Genomic DNA, 15,723 nt, shown 5'->3' with positions numbered 1-15,723 from the left:
ATTTTTTTTTTTTTTTTTGCGGTACGCGGGCCCCTCACTGTTGTGGCCTCTCCCGTTGCGGAGCACAGGCTCCAGACGCGCAGGCTCAGCGGCCATGGCTCACGGGCCCAGCCACTCCGCGGCATGTGGGATTTTCCCGGACTGGAGCACAAACCCGTGTCCCCTCCATCGGCAGGTGGACTCTCAATCACTGTGCCACCAGGGAAGCCCAACTCACAAATATTTTACTCTTAGTCCAAATCTCTCCTCTTAGTTTGGACCTGCATATTCAAGATTCTACTAGATACAGGTACCTGGATATCTTGAGGCATGTACATCAATCTTAATACCTCTATTCAATCCTGAACTCATTGTCTTACACAAAAATCTTTTTCCCTTTGGAAATCATTCTCCATCATCCTAGTGCTCTGCAAGTCAATCCAACAGAGAACTCAACCCAGAAATATGGGAATCATTCTTGAGTCTTCTCTCCCTCTGTCTCACCCAGTGTGCCAACTAGTTATTAAGTCCTACTGATCCTATCTCATTTTCCTTCTTCATTTCCATAATTAGATACCTTGACTCTTCCAGTAGGCTCCCAACACATTTCCTTGCTTCTAGTTTTATATCACATTAATCCATCCATCAATCTGCTAATGGATTATTCTTTCAATTAAAAAATGTCAACATATTACTCCCCAACTTAAAATATTTCAGTGTTTCCCCTTACTTGTAGACACAAAATGGTTATTAATATTTTCCATTTAATAAATGCTAGGTTTCATCACATGCATAACCGATTCTTAGTTTAAGGATAAATCTATAATTCCATAGTACTATAAGAACTCACATTAGGATGTTTAATTTTTTCTGGTACTATTGATGTTTAACTCTAATTTCTAAATTGTACATATAAATTTTAAATACATTGTTATATGAAGATTGTTTCTATTTAGAAGAAGTTACTTGAATATGCATTGAGGTCAAATAGGATAATATAGGTAAAGTACTAGCCCAATGCATGGCTTAATATTAATTTTCTTCCCACTCTAAAGAGAAATAACAATGCTTAAATAGGTTGTGGTACATGACGTTAATATCTATTTCTTATGTCAGTGGTCTATATTTTATCCATAATCAATCCACTTCAAGTCAAGGGCTTATAGGGTTTAGTGGGAGTTGTGAATCATAAAACGTTTATTTGAGTATCAAAAATTTCAAGAAGCCAGTGATTTTACCTAAACCTAAGTTTCCCCTATCACCAAAAGCAAAATACTTAAAGCCAGAAATTAATATACCTCCCGGGAAACCGTTTTCTTCAGGAACCAGCTTCCTATAAGGAACATCTGGAAGACAAGATGTTCCTGAGTCTCCAGCAATATGGTTTAAGAAAAGGTGAGTATGTTGAAACACTTGCCCTGAAAAGCAAGGTTATTAAGTTATAAAGCACTTGCTTTGTATGAAAAGGCATTCAACTTAGACACAAGGAGTGAGAGACTAGATTTCAACTAAAAGAATAAAGTCTTTGACTTGGATTCAGGCAGAAAGGGTGATTATGGCTGATTAAATAGGTGCTCCAGAGATTAACTGGAGGACACAACCGAGAGAGGATCCCAGAATGACTGGGAATGAAAAATGTATCTTATTAGAAGCACAATTTAATTCTGTGGCTCTCAAAGCATAGTAATTTGGTGTCGTCATTTTTTTCCTTGGGTTTTTCTAAATAAGGCACTAAATTTTAGTGTGGGTATTGCTCCTTCCTCACTGCATTCTTCTCAAAAGGACAGTGAATAAGTGAGCAGTGACAGGTGTTAGGGCCCAGGGTAGTGTGCTCCAAAATATGCCTCATTGACATATTGATTATTTTGAATTAAAGTTACTTAAGAAAGAGCTGATGCAAGAGGGACACTAACCCTCCTCTCTGTCTCTCTAAAGTCAGGAAATAAATCTCTCTCATGTGAAAGGTGCCCTCCCTACAACAGGAGGTAGAAGAACACCCTTATTGCCAGCGATAGGGAATTTGGGCAGAGAAACCTGTCTAAACAAACCTTCTTACTTCTTTACTAACGTGCTACTCAAGCCCACACTTTGCTTAAACTCCTTACTAATTAAGTCCCCAAACCTAAGTTTCTTTGTCCTGTCAATTCCTCTCAAATTTATTGTTTCTTTTGAATGGATAAAAAGATGTGGCACATATATACAGTGGAATATTACTCAGCCATAAAAAAGAAATGAAATTGAGTTATTTGTAGTGAGGTGGATGGACCTATAGTCTGTCATACAGAGTGAAGTAAGTCAGAAAGACAAAAACAAATAACGTATGCTCACAGATATATATGGAATCTAAAAAAAAAAAAAAAGAAAAACGGTTCTGAAGGACCTAGGGGCAGGACAGGAATAAACACGCAGACGTAGAGAATGGACTTGAGGACATGGGGAAGGGGAAGCTGGGATGAAGTGAGAGAGTGGCACTGACATATATACACTACCAAATGTAAAATAGCTAGTGGGAAGCAGCCGCATAGCACAGGGAGATAAGTTCTGTGCTTTGCGTCCACCTAGAGGGGTGGAATAGGGAGGGTGGGAGGGAGAGGCAAGAGGGAGGGGATATGGGGATATATGTATACATATAGCTGATTCACTTTGTTATACAGCAGAAACTAACACAACAATGTAAAGCCATTTTACTCCAGTAAAGATGTTAAAAAAAAATTATTGTTTCTTTGTCTCAAAAGTATAAAAGCTGCCTGCTCTGGCTACTTCTCAGGCCCCATTTCTGAGACCTCCATGTGCACAAATTACAATTTGTTCCCTTTTCTCCTGTTAATCTGTGTTGTGTCAATTTTATTACTAGCCCACCCACAAGTACTCAAGAGGAGTAGAGGGGGAAATTTCCCCCTCCCTGACATAGGAAAGGGACTCTGGAAAATTATCTATAGTTCATTAACACGTGAACTGGACTTTACATTGGTCATTAATTTTTAAAAATTAATAGTTAAATGCATCTCTACTAGTATGTACTAATCTCATAACAATCAGGGTAGAGGCAATAAATGGGTATTTCTCTGATTTTGGCTCAGATGTGGCCCTAAGTAGAGATTTCAACTTAGAAGTTAAAGCAAAATTGGTCAGAAAATTCCAATATCAAGGTAAACAAGTAGAATTGGGACATTGAAAAAAAAAAAAACATATGTAAAACTTACCAATGTCTTTTGGATGGCATTACTTTTCTTTAAAATATAGAAAAGTGAATTGGAGAAATATAAATAAAACTATATTCTTATACGGTAATGATTATTTGTGGTTTTATTGCAAGCACTTATGTAAAACATCTTTTTTTCCTCAAGACTATTACCTCAGGCTTCACTCTCACTTTATTGAATTCCACACCTTCCCCCCAATTTTTTGTAATTACATTGTATAACTTGATAATACAACATTCTTAACATTCTTCTAACTTGATTTGTTTATGCTTTTATAGCTTGTTTCTTTTATATGCTCCTTCATCTTTATTATGTCTGTGGGCATGATAGAAGTAACATCATAAGTTAAAATATGTAATTCCAGGGAGTTCTCTGGTGGCCTAGCAGTTAGGATTCTGGCCTTTCCTCACTATGGCCCAGGTTCAATCCCTGGTTGGGGAACTGAGATCTTGCAAGCCACGCGGTGTGGCCAAAAATTTTTTTATAAAAATATATAATTCCAGATACTGATGAGGGCTATGAAAAAAATACAAAGTACAATAATAGAATAGACAGTGCAGGCAAGAGGGTAGAAGACTATTTTATTTTAGATAAGTTGGTCAGAAAAGCCTCTCTGGGAAAGTAAAATTTGAGCACAGTATACAGTAAAGCAGGGAAAGAATGATTAGCAAGGACCTGTCTTCTGAGCAGAGGGAATACCAAGTCCAAAGCCTCTGAGGTAGGAACAATCTTGGAATGTTTGTAGCATATCAAGACGGCCAGCAACACTGAAGTGGTACAAGAAGGCAGAGAGAAGGAGATGGAGTTGAAGATGTGGTAATGTGGTGCATCATCGCCATGGTATAGAATATAAACCTTATTCTGGGTGCAATGAAAGGCATTACAGACTTAAGAGCAAATTAATGGCAAAATCTCATTTATGTTTTTAAAGGGACACTGGCAGGACTGGGAAGAGGCAGACCAGTTAGGGGGTTATTTCAGTAGTCCACCTGAGATAATAGTGGCCTGTATAAGACGGCTATTGGTATAGATTTAAAAGTTGATTGGGTTTGGGATATATTGATGGTAAGAAACATGATGATGGATTACATTTGGAGTGTGGGGGGAAGAGAAGAATCAAGGTTGATACCTAGGATTTTGTTTGAAAAACTGGATAAATGAAGGTTCCATTTATTGTGATGGAGAAGTATGCAGGTGAAGGAAGTTGCGATGTGGATATCCAAAAGAAGACCTGGTATAATCAGTTTAATATAAGAATCTGAACCTCACAAGAGATATAAATTAGGGAATCACTGATGTGTTAATTATACTTTTTCCTTATGTAGAAAAAAGTGTCTAATTCATATTTTTATCTGCATACTTACTACAAAGTATTTTCTCCTAAGAATTTTCCTTTTACTTCAGACTATATTCTTATTTCTTTGAAAAAAAAAACTATATTATTCCCTGGACATCAGACATAAATGTGATTATTGCACATGACTGAACAGGCATGACATACAAGATTCCTGCCTAGATAAGAAAGAATAGTTTATATTCCTTTTCCAGTAATTAAGATTTACTTCCTTTTGCTATTTTCTATCCCTTCTCCCCCCACAAAAAAAAACAGTAAATGAGGAAAATACATTAGCCCCTCAGAGCAAGTGCTATAAGTATAAAAAGTAGTTATTTTATTTTATTTTTTGCTCCACAAAGTGTTTCCTAGAAGATAAGACATCATTGCAAGTCAAATAAAGTTAAACATGATGCGTATCTTTTATCTGCCTGGACCTGTTAAGACTGGTGGAGGTAACAAGTATTACAAAGCAGACGATCTCAAGCTTATAAATTTGTAGAGAAAATAAGGCACTTATAAGTAAACCAATATGAGAACAAGAAAAAAATATAAATTATAAATATATAAGTACTATAATTGGTTAAGAGATAAATATAATAGTAGTGCTTGTCCAGATATGCTCAGAAACTAGAACACTAATGTGAAACCCATACCGGAGAGGGACTTACCAAGTGGTTGGCCTGCGATGATCCTGGCATTTTCTCCAGCCACTGCAGCTCTTGCGTGCCGCTCACTCATGTACTGTACAAATGCATAACCTTTGTGAACTGAGCAGCCAACTATTTTTCCATACTTTGAGAAAATGGCTTCAATGTCAACTTTCTTGACAATGGCTGTATTTAGATTGCCAATGAAAACACGCGAGTTGATGGACTTGGGGTCATTCTTATTGGTGACATTGCTGGTCTGTGTTTTGCCAGTCATGGTTGGCTCACCTTGTTTTAGTCCTTAAACAAACAACAACAACAAAAAAATCAAAAGGAAAATAATTAGATTGAATGGATACCACTGGCTTTTAACAATTTTTCAATAGTGTATCAGGTAAACTCAAATCCCCAAGTACTACTGATTTTCTTGAGAAGAAAATTTAATAATATATTAATAAAAGGTGAATATTGCATTGCAAAATGAAGTAGAAAAATAATTATAATTATTTAGCATACAGTTATAAATAAATTCCTGATTAATTTATCTAAAATTCAGGCCTGCACAGTGATAGTTTTTGTAGTTTTTATTTTTAAGTCTATCAATATTTCAGAAGCAAGTATGAGAAATAAGCCACCTTAATCTATCAGTGAAAAAGAAAATCCAGAATGGCTAAGGTCTGATGGTGGAATATAGTACTGTAACCTCCATTTATGGTGGAGAACATGCATTTTAATTTCTACATTTTCTATAATACGTAGATATGTTAGCTATTTCATTATCAAAACACTTCTATCAGAAACTAACAATTATTTTCATTAAATGCTGTGGAAGAGAAAAAAAGGAATTAAAAATTTTATTGGAAAATTTAACATAAGAAAAACATATTTTGAAAATAAAAGATTTAACCAGAATTAATTCTGTACATTCTCTGTAACCAATACCAAATATCAGTTTAAAAACAAAAACAAAAACAAAAAAAACAACAGCATGTGTAGCTAGTTTTCATCAATGATCAGCAAATTAGTAGACTGGGCATCTGTACTGAAATTTCCATTCTCAACCTCATTTTTAATTCATTTACCTAATGGCTCCTATGTTGCCTAAGGACTGCTAGTATTTCTAAAAACTGTTTTGTGAGTTTGGCAGAGTATTTAATTGTGCTTAATTAAACTCAATGAAACTTTTATTTCCAAGTACTCCAGCACTTACAGATTTATTTTTTAAGCCTTTAAAAATGCATTCATTCATTCAACAATATTTATTAAGCACTATTTTTTTTTCTTTTTTCTTTTTTTTTTTTTTTTTGCCAGACATCATCTTCTAAAGTGCCTACCAATTTAAAGAAACTAGTATGGTGAAACTAAAATTTCAACAAGGATACAATCTCTAATATTGATGATAATTGTTGAACACTAGCTAATTGATACATTTTATCAGTGACATATTTTTATACAAATAATATCTTAAAATCTTATAGCTATATAAATAATAAGTGTATATTTTTTTAAAAACAATTTAAAATGACATTTCTAAATTGAGCACTAAAGGGGTGGAAATTTTAAAGGCATGTAAATTAGATATACTTGAAAATTTACTCACTATTCATTTAAAGCAGCTACTTCTAAAATCAAGAGCAACCACATAACACAAAAATGTTTCAAATTAGGCTGTTAATGATTACTTCTTGGATTATTAAAATTTTACTAAATATTGGACACAACATTATACATATCTCTTTATAATGAGGGCTGACTTCATAAACAGCTATTCACATAAAAATTGAGTATGGCATCATTAAAAACAGGGATTATATTGCTGCCTTGTTTTGTTTTGGCTTAGCTACATTTAAGGGCTTCCTTTAAGAATTATTCAAGGTTAGGGTTGAAGGAAATGAAAGTTGATTCTTTTTTGTTAATTTTGCAATTTGAGCTATTGCATACCTTAAGCTAATGCTCTGAGAATCAATTCAAATAAGAAAAATTAAGGTGTACATATGTATTTTAAACATTTAGCTTCCTCATATAATCTAGTGTATTTTAACCACACTGAAGAGGAAAAATAAACTAAATATCCATTTTTTGGCTCCAGAATGTATTAAGGGCTACCTTTCTTACAACTCTAGTCCAACATCAGTAATGCAATCCATAGAAATAATATTATTTTCTTTTTGCTCTTATGTGATAGATATTTTTAGAAATATCATAAAGCTACTTTTAAGAATTAATGATTCTTATGGTTGACATTTTCTTTCCTGGACAGGAAAGAAAATTTATTCCTGGACAGGAATAAATTGGTTAAAATGGAAACACAAGAATTGTTAGAAGAGGTCATAAACATGGTTTACAGAGCCCAGTGGTCTTTCTTTGACAGTGACCCTGAGTCAAATTTAAAATGAGGGCACAGCTGCACTCTGAATTCTTACTGTAAGTGTCAACATGCTTTCTCTGACTCCAACCTTTTACTATATGTAGATGACTCTCATAACTGTAAGTCCAAACTGCCTTTTGTGTAATTCCACTTAATGACTTTTGATCACCTTAAAGTCTCTGTGTATCTAACTGCTCACATAAAGACTGACTTGCCAGTTTCTACCAGGTTTTATTAATGAAAGAGTTTTGTCACTGTGTTGTACACTATCAATATTCTCTGAAAAATTAAGCCTTAACTCATAATGTAATATTTAGTTTGTGCTTCTCTGTTACATGACTCTTCGTCAGTTGAAGAAAGACTTCCACTTTCCATCATGATGGAATAACAAGGGTTAAATTACCTCTCTGACTCAAACAACTAGAAAATCAGGCTAATATACATGGAACAAATTTTTTTTCTGACATTAAGCCATAGGCAGTGCAGATCTATGACAGCTGAGCAAAAATAAGTAAATAAATAACAAAGTAAGGTCTAGGCTTGCCCCAGCTTTCTGTCTGGGAAGCATATGTCATGTCATAGAGTTGGTGTGTGTGTGTGTGTGTGTGTGTGTGTGTGCACGTGTGCATGTGTGTGTGTATCACTGAAAGCAGAGACAGTGACCTTACTGAATTTATGTGATAGATCAGAGTTTAAGGCGTCTAAAGAGGCAGGAATTTGTGAGGCAGATTTCTAGAGAGAAGAGAGCTATACAGAGAAGTAATTCCAGAAATCACCTTAGGGGTCCCTTGAATCTATGCTGATTCCTAGGATATGCATGCAGTAGATGAACTTCTATGAGGCTGGTTAAAAAGTTATTGGAAAGCTGTGAGCTGAATGCTTCCCAGACCCACAAAAGGCTATGTATCATTCAATTCCTACAAGTGACAGTAGAAAGTCCAAATTGAATCCCTCAATCATTAAATTTAGACATCAGAAGGACCAGGCCTTAGTAATGGGCATAAATAATCCTCAGAGTAAAAAGTACTCAAGGACCACCCCAACAAAACTTAAAAACAACTCTCAGGATGATCAAACTAAACCAAAAAACAACTTAACTGTCTATGAGAGCAAAGCGTAATACTTCTTTATGAAAACTAGAACTCAGACAGTCAACAACATAAAATACAAAATCTTTAGAATCCAGTTAAAACCTCCTAGAGATCCCAAGATCAAAAACTATGACCCATAATCAGGAGAGAAATTAAAGAATACAAGAAAGAATGAAGTGGAACATCTAAAGATGAAAACTGTAATATCTAAAATGAAAAATTGATTTTTTTCTCACTAGGAGCTCCATCTGAAGCACTGGGTACAAGGCTTCCAAGTGAGGCATCCTACGAGCAAGTGAAAGAATAAGCACAAAGGGAAAGGAAAAAAAAAAAAAGGAGTGTAAAGACTTAAAATGCAGCAGAGACCCAAGCAGTTTGAGTTTGCTCCTGCCCTTTCTGCAAGGGGTAATCAAAACTCTACTGCAGACAGGAGGAGCTTCAAGATGCTGGGAGCGTTAAGACATGGAGATCACCTTCCTCCCCACAAATACATCAGAAATACATCTACATGTGGAACAGCTCCTACAGAACACCTACTGAATGCTAGTAGAAGACCTCAGACCTCCCAAAAGGCAAGAAACTCCCCACGTACCTGGGTAGGGCAAAAGAAAAAAGAAAAAAACAGAGACAAAAGAATAGGGGCGGGACCTGCACCAGTGGGAGGGAGCCGTGAAGGAGGAAAGGTTTCCACACACTAGAAAGCCCCTTCTCAGGCAGAGACTGCGGGTGGCAGAGGGGGGAAGCTCTGGAGCCGCAGAGGAGAACACAGCAACAGGAGTGCGGTGGGCAAAGCGGAGAGATTCCCGCACAGAGGATCTGTGCTGACTAGCACTCACCAGCCCGAGAGGCTTGTCTGCTCACCCGCCGGGGCGGAGGGGGAGCTGGGAGCTGAGGCTCGGGCTTCGGTCGGATAGCAGGGAGAGGACTGGTGTTGGCGGCATGAACACAGCCTGAAGGGGGCTAGTGCGCGACGACGGCTACCTGGGAGGGAGTCCAGGAAAAAGTCTGGAGCTGCCGAAGAGGCAAGAGACATTTTCTTGCCTCTTTGTTTCCCGTGCACGAGGAGAGGGGATTAAGCGCACCGCTTAAAGGAGCTCCAGAGACGAGCGTGAGCTGCGGCTATCAGCGCGGACCCCAGAGACGGGCATGAGACGCAAAGGGTGCTGCTGCCGCCACCAAGAAGCCTGTGTGCAAGCACAGGTCACGATCCACACCTCCCCTCCCGGAAGTCTGTGTAGCCCACCACTGCCAGGATTCCGTGATCCAGGGACAATTTCCCCGGGAAAATGCACAGCGTGCAACATCACGCCAGCCTCTGCCTCACAGGCTCTCCCCGCACTCCTTGCCCCTCCCTACCCCACGGCCTGAGTTGAGCCAGAGCCGCTGAATCAGCGGCTCCTTTAACCCCATCCTGTCTGAGCGAAGAATAGACGCCCTCAGGTGACCTATATGCAGAGGCGGGTCCAAATCCAAAGCTGTACCCCGAGAACTGTGCAAACAAAGAAAAGAAAGGAAAATCTCTCCCAGCAGCCTCAGGAACAGAGGATTAAATCTCCACAATCAACTTGATGTACCCTGCATCTGTGGAATTCATGAATAGACAATGAATCATCCCAAATTGAGGAGGTGGACTTTGGGAGCAAAGATATATATACTTTTTTCCCTTTTTCTCTTTTTGTGAGTGTGTATGCATATGCTTCTGTGTGTGATTTTGTCTGTATAGCTTTGCTTTTACCATTTGTCCTAGGGTTCTGTGTGTCAGTTTTTTTTTTTTTTTTACTTTAAAAAATTTTCTTCTTAATACTTCTTTTATTTTTTATTTTAATAACTTCATTTTATTTTACTTTATTTTATTTTATCTTCTTTCTTTCTTTCTATTTTTTCTCCCTTTTATTCTGAGCCGTGTGGATGAAAGGCTCTTGGTGCTCCAGCCAGGGATCAGGGCTGTTCTTCTGAGGTGGGAGAGCCAAGTTCAGAACACTGGTCCCCAAGAGACCTACGAGCTCCACGTAATATCAAACAGCGAAAATCTCCCAGAGATCTCCATCTCAACACCAAGACCCAGCTTCACTCAATGACCAGCAAGCTACAGTGCTGGATTCCCTATGCCAAACAACTAGCAATACAGGAACACAACCCCACCCATTAGCAGAGAGGCCACCTAAAATCATAATAAGGCCACAGAAACCCCCAAACACACCACCAGACATGGACCTGCCCACCAGAAAGACAAGATCCAGCCTCATCCACCAGAACACAGGCACTAGTCCCCTCCACCAGGAAGCCTACACAACCCACTGAACCAAACTTAGCCACTGGGGACAGACAGCAAAAACAACAGGAACTATGAACCTGCAGCATGCAAAAAAGAGACCCCAAACACAGTAAGTTAAGCAAATTGAGAAGACAGAAAAACACACAGCAGATGAAGGAGCAAGGCAAACACTCAGCAGGACTAACAAATGAAGAGGAAATAGGCAGTCTACCTGAAAAGGAATTCAGAATAATGATAGTAAAGATGATCCAAAATCTTTGAAATAGAATAGAGAAAATATAGGAAACGTTTAACAAGGACCTAGAAGAACTAAAGAGCAAACAAACAGTGACGAACAACACAAAAAATGAATTTAAAAATTCTCTAGAAGGGATCAATAGCAGAATAACTGAGGTAGAAAAACGGATAAGCGACCTGGAAGATAAAATAGTGGAAATAACTACTGCAGAGCAGAATAAAGAAAAAAAAGAATGAAAAGAACTGAGGACAGTCTCAGAGACCTCTGGGACAACATTAAATGCACCAACATTCGAATTCTAGGGGTCCCAGAAGAAGAAGAGAAAAAGAAAGGGACTGAGAAAATATTTGAAGGGTGTGTAGTTGAAAACTTCCCTAATATGGGATAGGAAATAGTTAATCAAGTTCAGAAAGCACAGAGAGTCCATACAGGATAAATCCAAGCAGAAACACGCCAAGACACATATTAATCAAACTATCAAAAAGTAAATAGAAAGAAAAAATATTAAAAGCAGCAAGGGGAAAGCAACAAATAACACGCAAGGGAATCCCCATAAGGTTAACAGCTGATCTTTCAGCAGAAACTCTGCAAGCCAGAAGGGAGTGGCAGGACATATTTAAAGTGATGAAGGAGAAAAACTTACAACCAAGATTACTCTACCCAGCAAGGATCTCATTCAGATTTGATGGAGAAATTAAAACCTTTACAGACAAGCAAAAGCTAAGAGAATTCAGCACCACCAAACCAGCTTTACAACAAATGTTAAAGGAACTTCTCTAGGCAGGAAACACAAGAGAAGGGAAAGACCTACAATAAGAAACCTGAAACACTAACATACATATTGATAATTACCTTAAGTGTAAATGTATTAAATGCTCCAACCAAAATACATAGAATGGCTGAATGGATACAAAAACAAGACCCATATATATGCTGTCTACAAGAGACCCACTTCAGACCTAGGGACACATACAGACTGAAAGAGAGGGGATGGAAAAAGTTATTCCATGCAAATGGAAATCAAAAGAAAACTGGAGTAGCAATTCTCATATCAGACAAAATACACTTTAAAACAAAGACTATTACAAGAGACAAAGAAGGACACTACATAATGATCAAGGGATCAATCCAGGAAGAAGATATAACAATTGTAAATATTTATGCATGCAACATAGGAGCACCTCAATACTAACAGCCATAAAAGGGGAAATCAACAGTAACACAATCATACTAGGGGACTTTAACACCCCACTTTCAGCCGATGGACAGGTCATCCAAAATGAAAATAAATAAGGAAACACAAGTTTTAAATGATACATTAAACAAGATGGACTTAAATGATATTTACAGTACATTCTATCCAAAAACAAGAGAATACACATTCTTCTCAAGTGCTCATAGCACATTCTCCAGGATAGATCATATCTTGTGTCACAAACAAAGCCTAGTTAAGTTTACGAAAATTGAAATCATATGAAGTATCTTTTCCAACCGCAATGCTATGAGACTAGATATCAATAACAGGAAAAAATCTGTAAAATATACAAACACATGGAGGCTAAACAATACACTGCTTAATAACTAAGAGATCACTGAAGAAATCAATGATGAAATCAAAAAATACCTAGAAACAAATGACAATGAAAACATAAGGACGCAAAACCTATGGGATGCAGAAAAAGCAGTTCTACGAGCGAAGTGTATAGCAATACAATCCTACCTTAAGAAACAAGAAACATCGCAAATAAACAACTGAAACTTTCACCTAAAGCAATTAGAAAAAGAAGAACAAGAAAACCCCAAAGTTAGCAGAAGGAAGGAAATCATAATGATCAGATCAGAAATAAATGAAAAAGAAATGAAGGAAACAATAGCAAAGATCAATAAAACTAAAAGCTGGTTCTTTGAGAAGATAAACAAAGTAGATAAACCATTAGCCAGACTCATCAAGAAAAAAAATGAGAAGACTCAAATCAATAGAATTAGAAATGAAAAAGGAGAAGTAACAACTGGCACTGCAGAAATACAAAAGATCATGAGAGATTACTACAAGCAACAATATGCCAAAAAAATGGACAACCTGGAAGAAATGGACCAATTCTTAGAAATGCACAACATTCTGAGAATGAACCAGGAAGAAATAGAAAATATGAACAGACCAATCACAAGCAATGAAGTTGAAACTGTGATTAAAAATCTTCCAACAAACAGAAACCCAGGACCAGATGGCTTCACAGACAAATTCTATCAAACACTTAGAGAAGAGCTAACGCCTATCCTTCTCAAACTTTTCCACAATATAGCAGAGGGAGGAACACTCTCAAACTTATTTTATGAAACCATCATCACCCTGATACCAAAACCAGACAAAGATGTCACAAAGAAAGAAAACTACAGGTCAATATCACTGATGAACATAGATGCCAAAATCCTCAACAAAGTACTAGCAAACAGAATCCAACAGCCCATTAAAAGGATCATACACCATGATCAAGTGGGATTTATCCCAGGAATTGAAGGATTCTTCAATATAAGCAAATCAACCAATGTGATACACCATATTAACAAATTGAAGGAGAAAAAACATATGATCATCTCAATAGATGCAGATAAAGATTTTGACAAAATTCAATACCATTTATGATAAAAACCCTCCAAAAAGTAGGCATAGAGGGAACTTTCCTCAACATAGTAAAGGCCATATATGACAAACCCACAGCCAACATTGTCCTCAATGGTAAAAAACTGAAACCATTTCCCCTAAGATCAGGAAAAAGACAAGCGTGCCCACTGTCACCACTACTATTCAACCTAATTTTGAAAGTTGTAGCCACAGGAATCAGAGAAGAAAAAGAAGTAAAACAAATCCAAATCAGAAAAGAAGAAGTTAAGCTGCCACTGAAGATGACATGACACTATCCATAGAGAATACTAAAGATGCTACCAGAAAACTACTAGAGCTAATCAATGAATTTGGTAAAGTAGCAGGATACAAAATTAATGCACAGAAATCTCTGGCATTCCTCTACACTAATGATTAAAAATCTGAAAGTAAAATCAAGAATACACTCCCATTTACCACTGCAACAAAAAGAATAACATATCTAGGAATAAACCTACCTAAGGAGACAAAAGACCTATATGCAGAAAATTATAAGACACTGATGAAAGAAATGAAAGATGATACAAATAGAGGGAGAGATATACCATGTTCTTGAATTGGAAGAATCAACATTGTGAAAATGACTCTACTACCCAAAGCAATCTACTGATTCAATGGAATCCCTATCAAACTACCACTAGTATTTTTCACATAACTAGAACAAAACTTTTACAATTTGTATGGAAATACAAAAGACCCCAAATAGCCAAAGCAGTCTTGAGAAAGGAAAACGGAGCTGGAGGAATCAGGCTCCCTGACTTCAGACTATACTACAAAGCTACAGTAATCAAGACAGTACGGTACTGGCACAAAAACAGAAATATAGATCAATGGAACAGGATAGAAAGCCCAGAGATAAACCCATGCACATGTGGTCACTTTATCTCTGATAAAGGAGACAAGAATATACAGGGGAGAAAAGACAGCATCTTCAATAAGTGCTGCTGGGAAAACTGGACAGCTACATGTAAAAGAATGAAATTAGAACACGCCCTAACACAATGCACAAAAATAAACTCAAAATGGATGAATGACCTAAATGTAAGGTCAGACACTATAAAACTCTTAGAGAAAAACATAGGCAGAACACTCTATGGCATAAATCACAGCAAGATTCTTTTTGATCCACCTCCTAGAGAAATGGAAATAAAAACAAAAATAAACAAATGGGACCTAATGAAACTTAAAAGCTTTTACACAGCAAAGGAAACCATAAACAAGATCAAAAGACAACACTCAGAATGGGAGAAAATATTTGCAAATGAAGCAACTAACAAAGGATTAATCTCCAAAATTTACAAGCAGCTCAATATCAAAAAAACAAACAAGCCAATCCAAAAATCAGCGGAAGACCTAAATAGACATTTCTCCAAAGAAGATATACAGATTGTGAACAAACACATGAAAGAATGCTCAACATCATTAATCATTAGAGAAATGCAAATCAAAACTACAATGAAATATCATCTCACACCGGTCAGAATGGCCATCATCAAAAAATCTACAAACAATAAATGCTGGAGAGGGTGTGGAAAAAAGGGAATCCTCTTGCACTGCTGGTCGGAATATAAATTGATACAGCCACTATGGAAAACAGTATAGAGGTTCCTTAAAAAACTAAAAATAGAACTACCACACGACCTAGCAATCCTACTAGTGGGCATATACCCTGAGAAAACCATAATTCAAGAAGAGACATGTACCAAAATGTTAATTTCAGCTCTATTTACAATAGCTAGGACATGGAAGCAACCTAAGTGTCCGTCAACAGATGAATGGATAAAGAAGATGTGGCACATATATACAATGGAATATTACTCAGCCATAAAAAGAAACAAACAACAAAAATAAGAATAACAATGAGAAATACCCAGGATTCAAAAAGTCAAACAACAATATTAACACATACTGTATTCAAGAACCC

At 36.9% G+C, this 15,723-nt stretch overlaps 1 protein-coding gene and 1 long non-coding RNA gene across 6 annotated transcripts in view; one reads left to right on the top strand and one right to left on the bottom strand.

Annotated features, from left to right (window-relative positions):
• Positions 1–15,723, top strand: part of LOC125961784 (uncharacterized) — a 387,293-nt gene that overhangs the window by 12,669 nt on the left and 358,901 nt on the right. The window lies entirely within an intron of this gene.
• Positions 1–15,723, bottom strand: part of RALYL (RALY RNA binding protein like) — an 834,129-nt gene that overhangs the window by 507,194 nt on the left and 311,212 nt on the right. For all 5 annotated transcript variants that reach the window (XM_004276159.3, XM_033439829.2, XM_049700753.1 and 2 more), the window contains one exon: positions 5,187–5,465. In XM_004276159.3, coding sequence (XP_004276207.1) covers positions 5,187–5,442 — 256 coding nt within the window. In that variant the 5' untranslated portion in view covers positions 5,443–5,465. The remainder of the gene's footprint in view (positions 1–5,186; positions 5,466–15,723) is intronic.

The sequence above is a fragment of the Orcinus orca genome, chromosome 17 (genome assembly GCF_937001465.1).
Source record: "Orcinus orca chromosome 17, mOrcOrc1.1, whole genome shotgun sequence".
In the NCBI taxonomy this organism is placed as follows: Eukaryota; Metazoa; Chordata; class Mammalia; order Artiodactyla; family Delphinidae; genus Orcinus; species Orcinus orca.
This window is presented reverse-complemented; position numbering and strand designations above follow the sequence as displayed.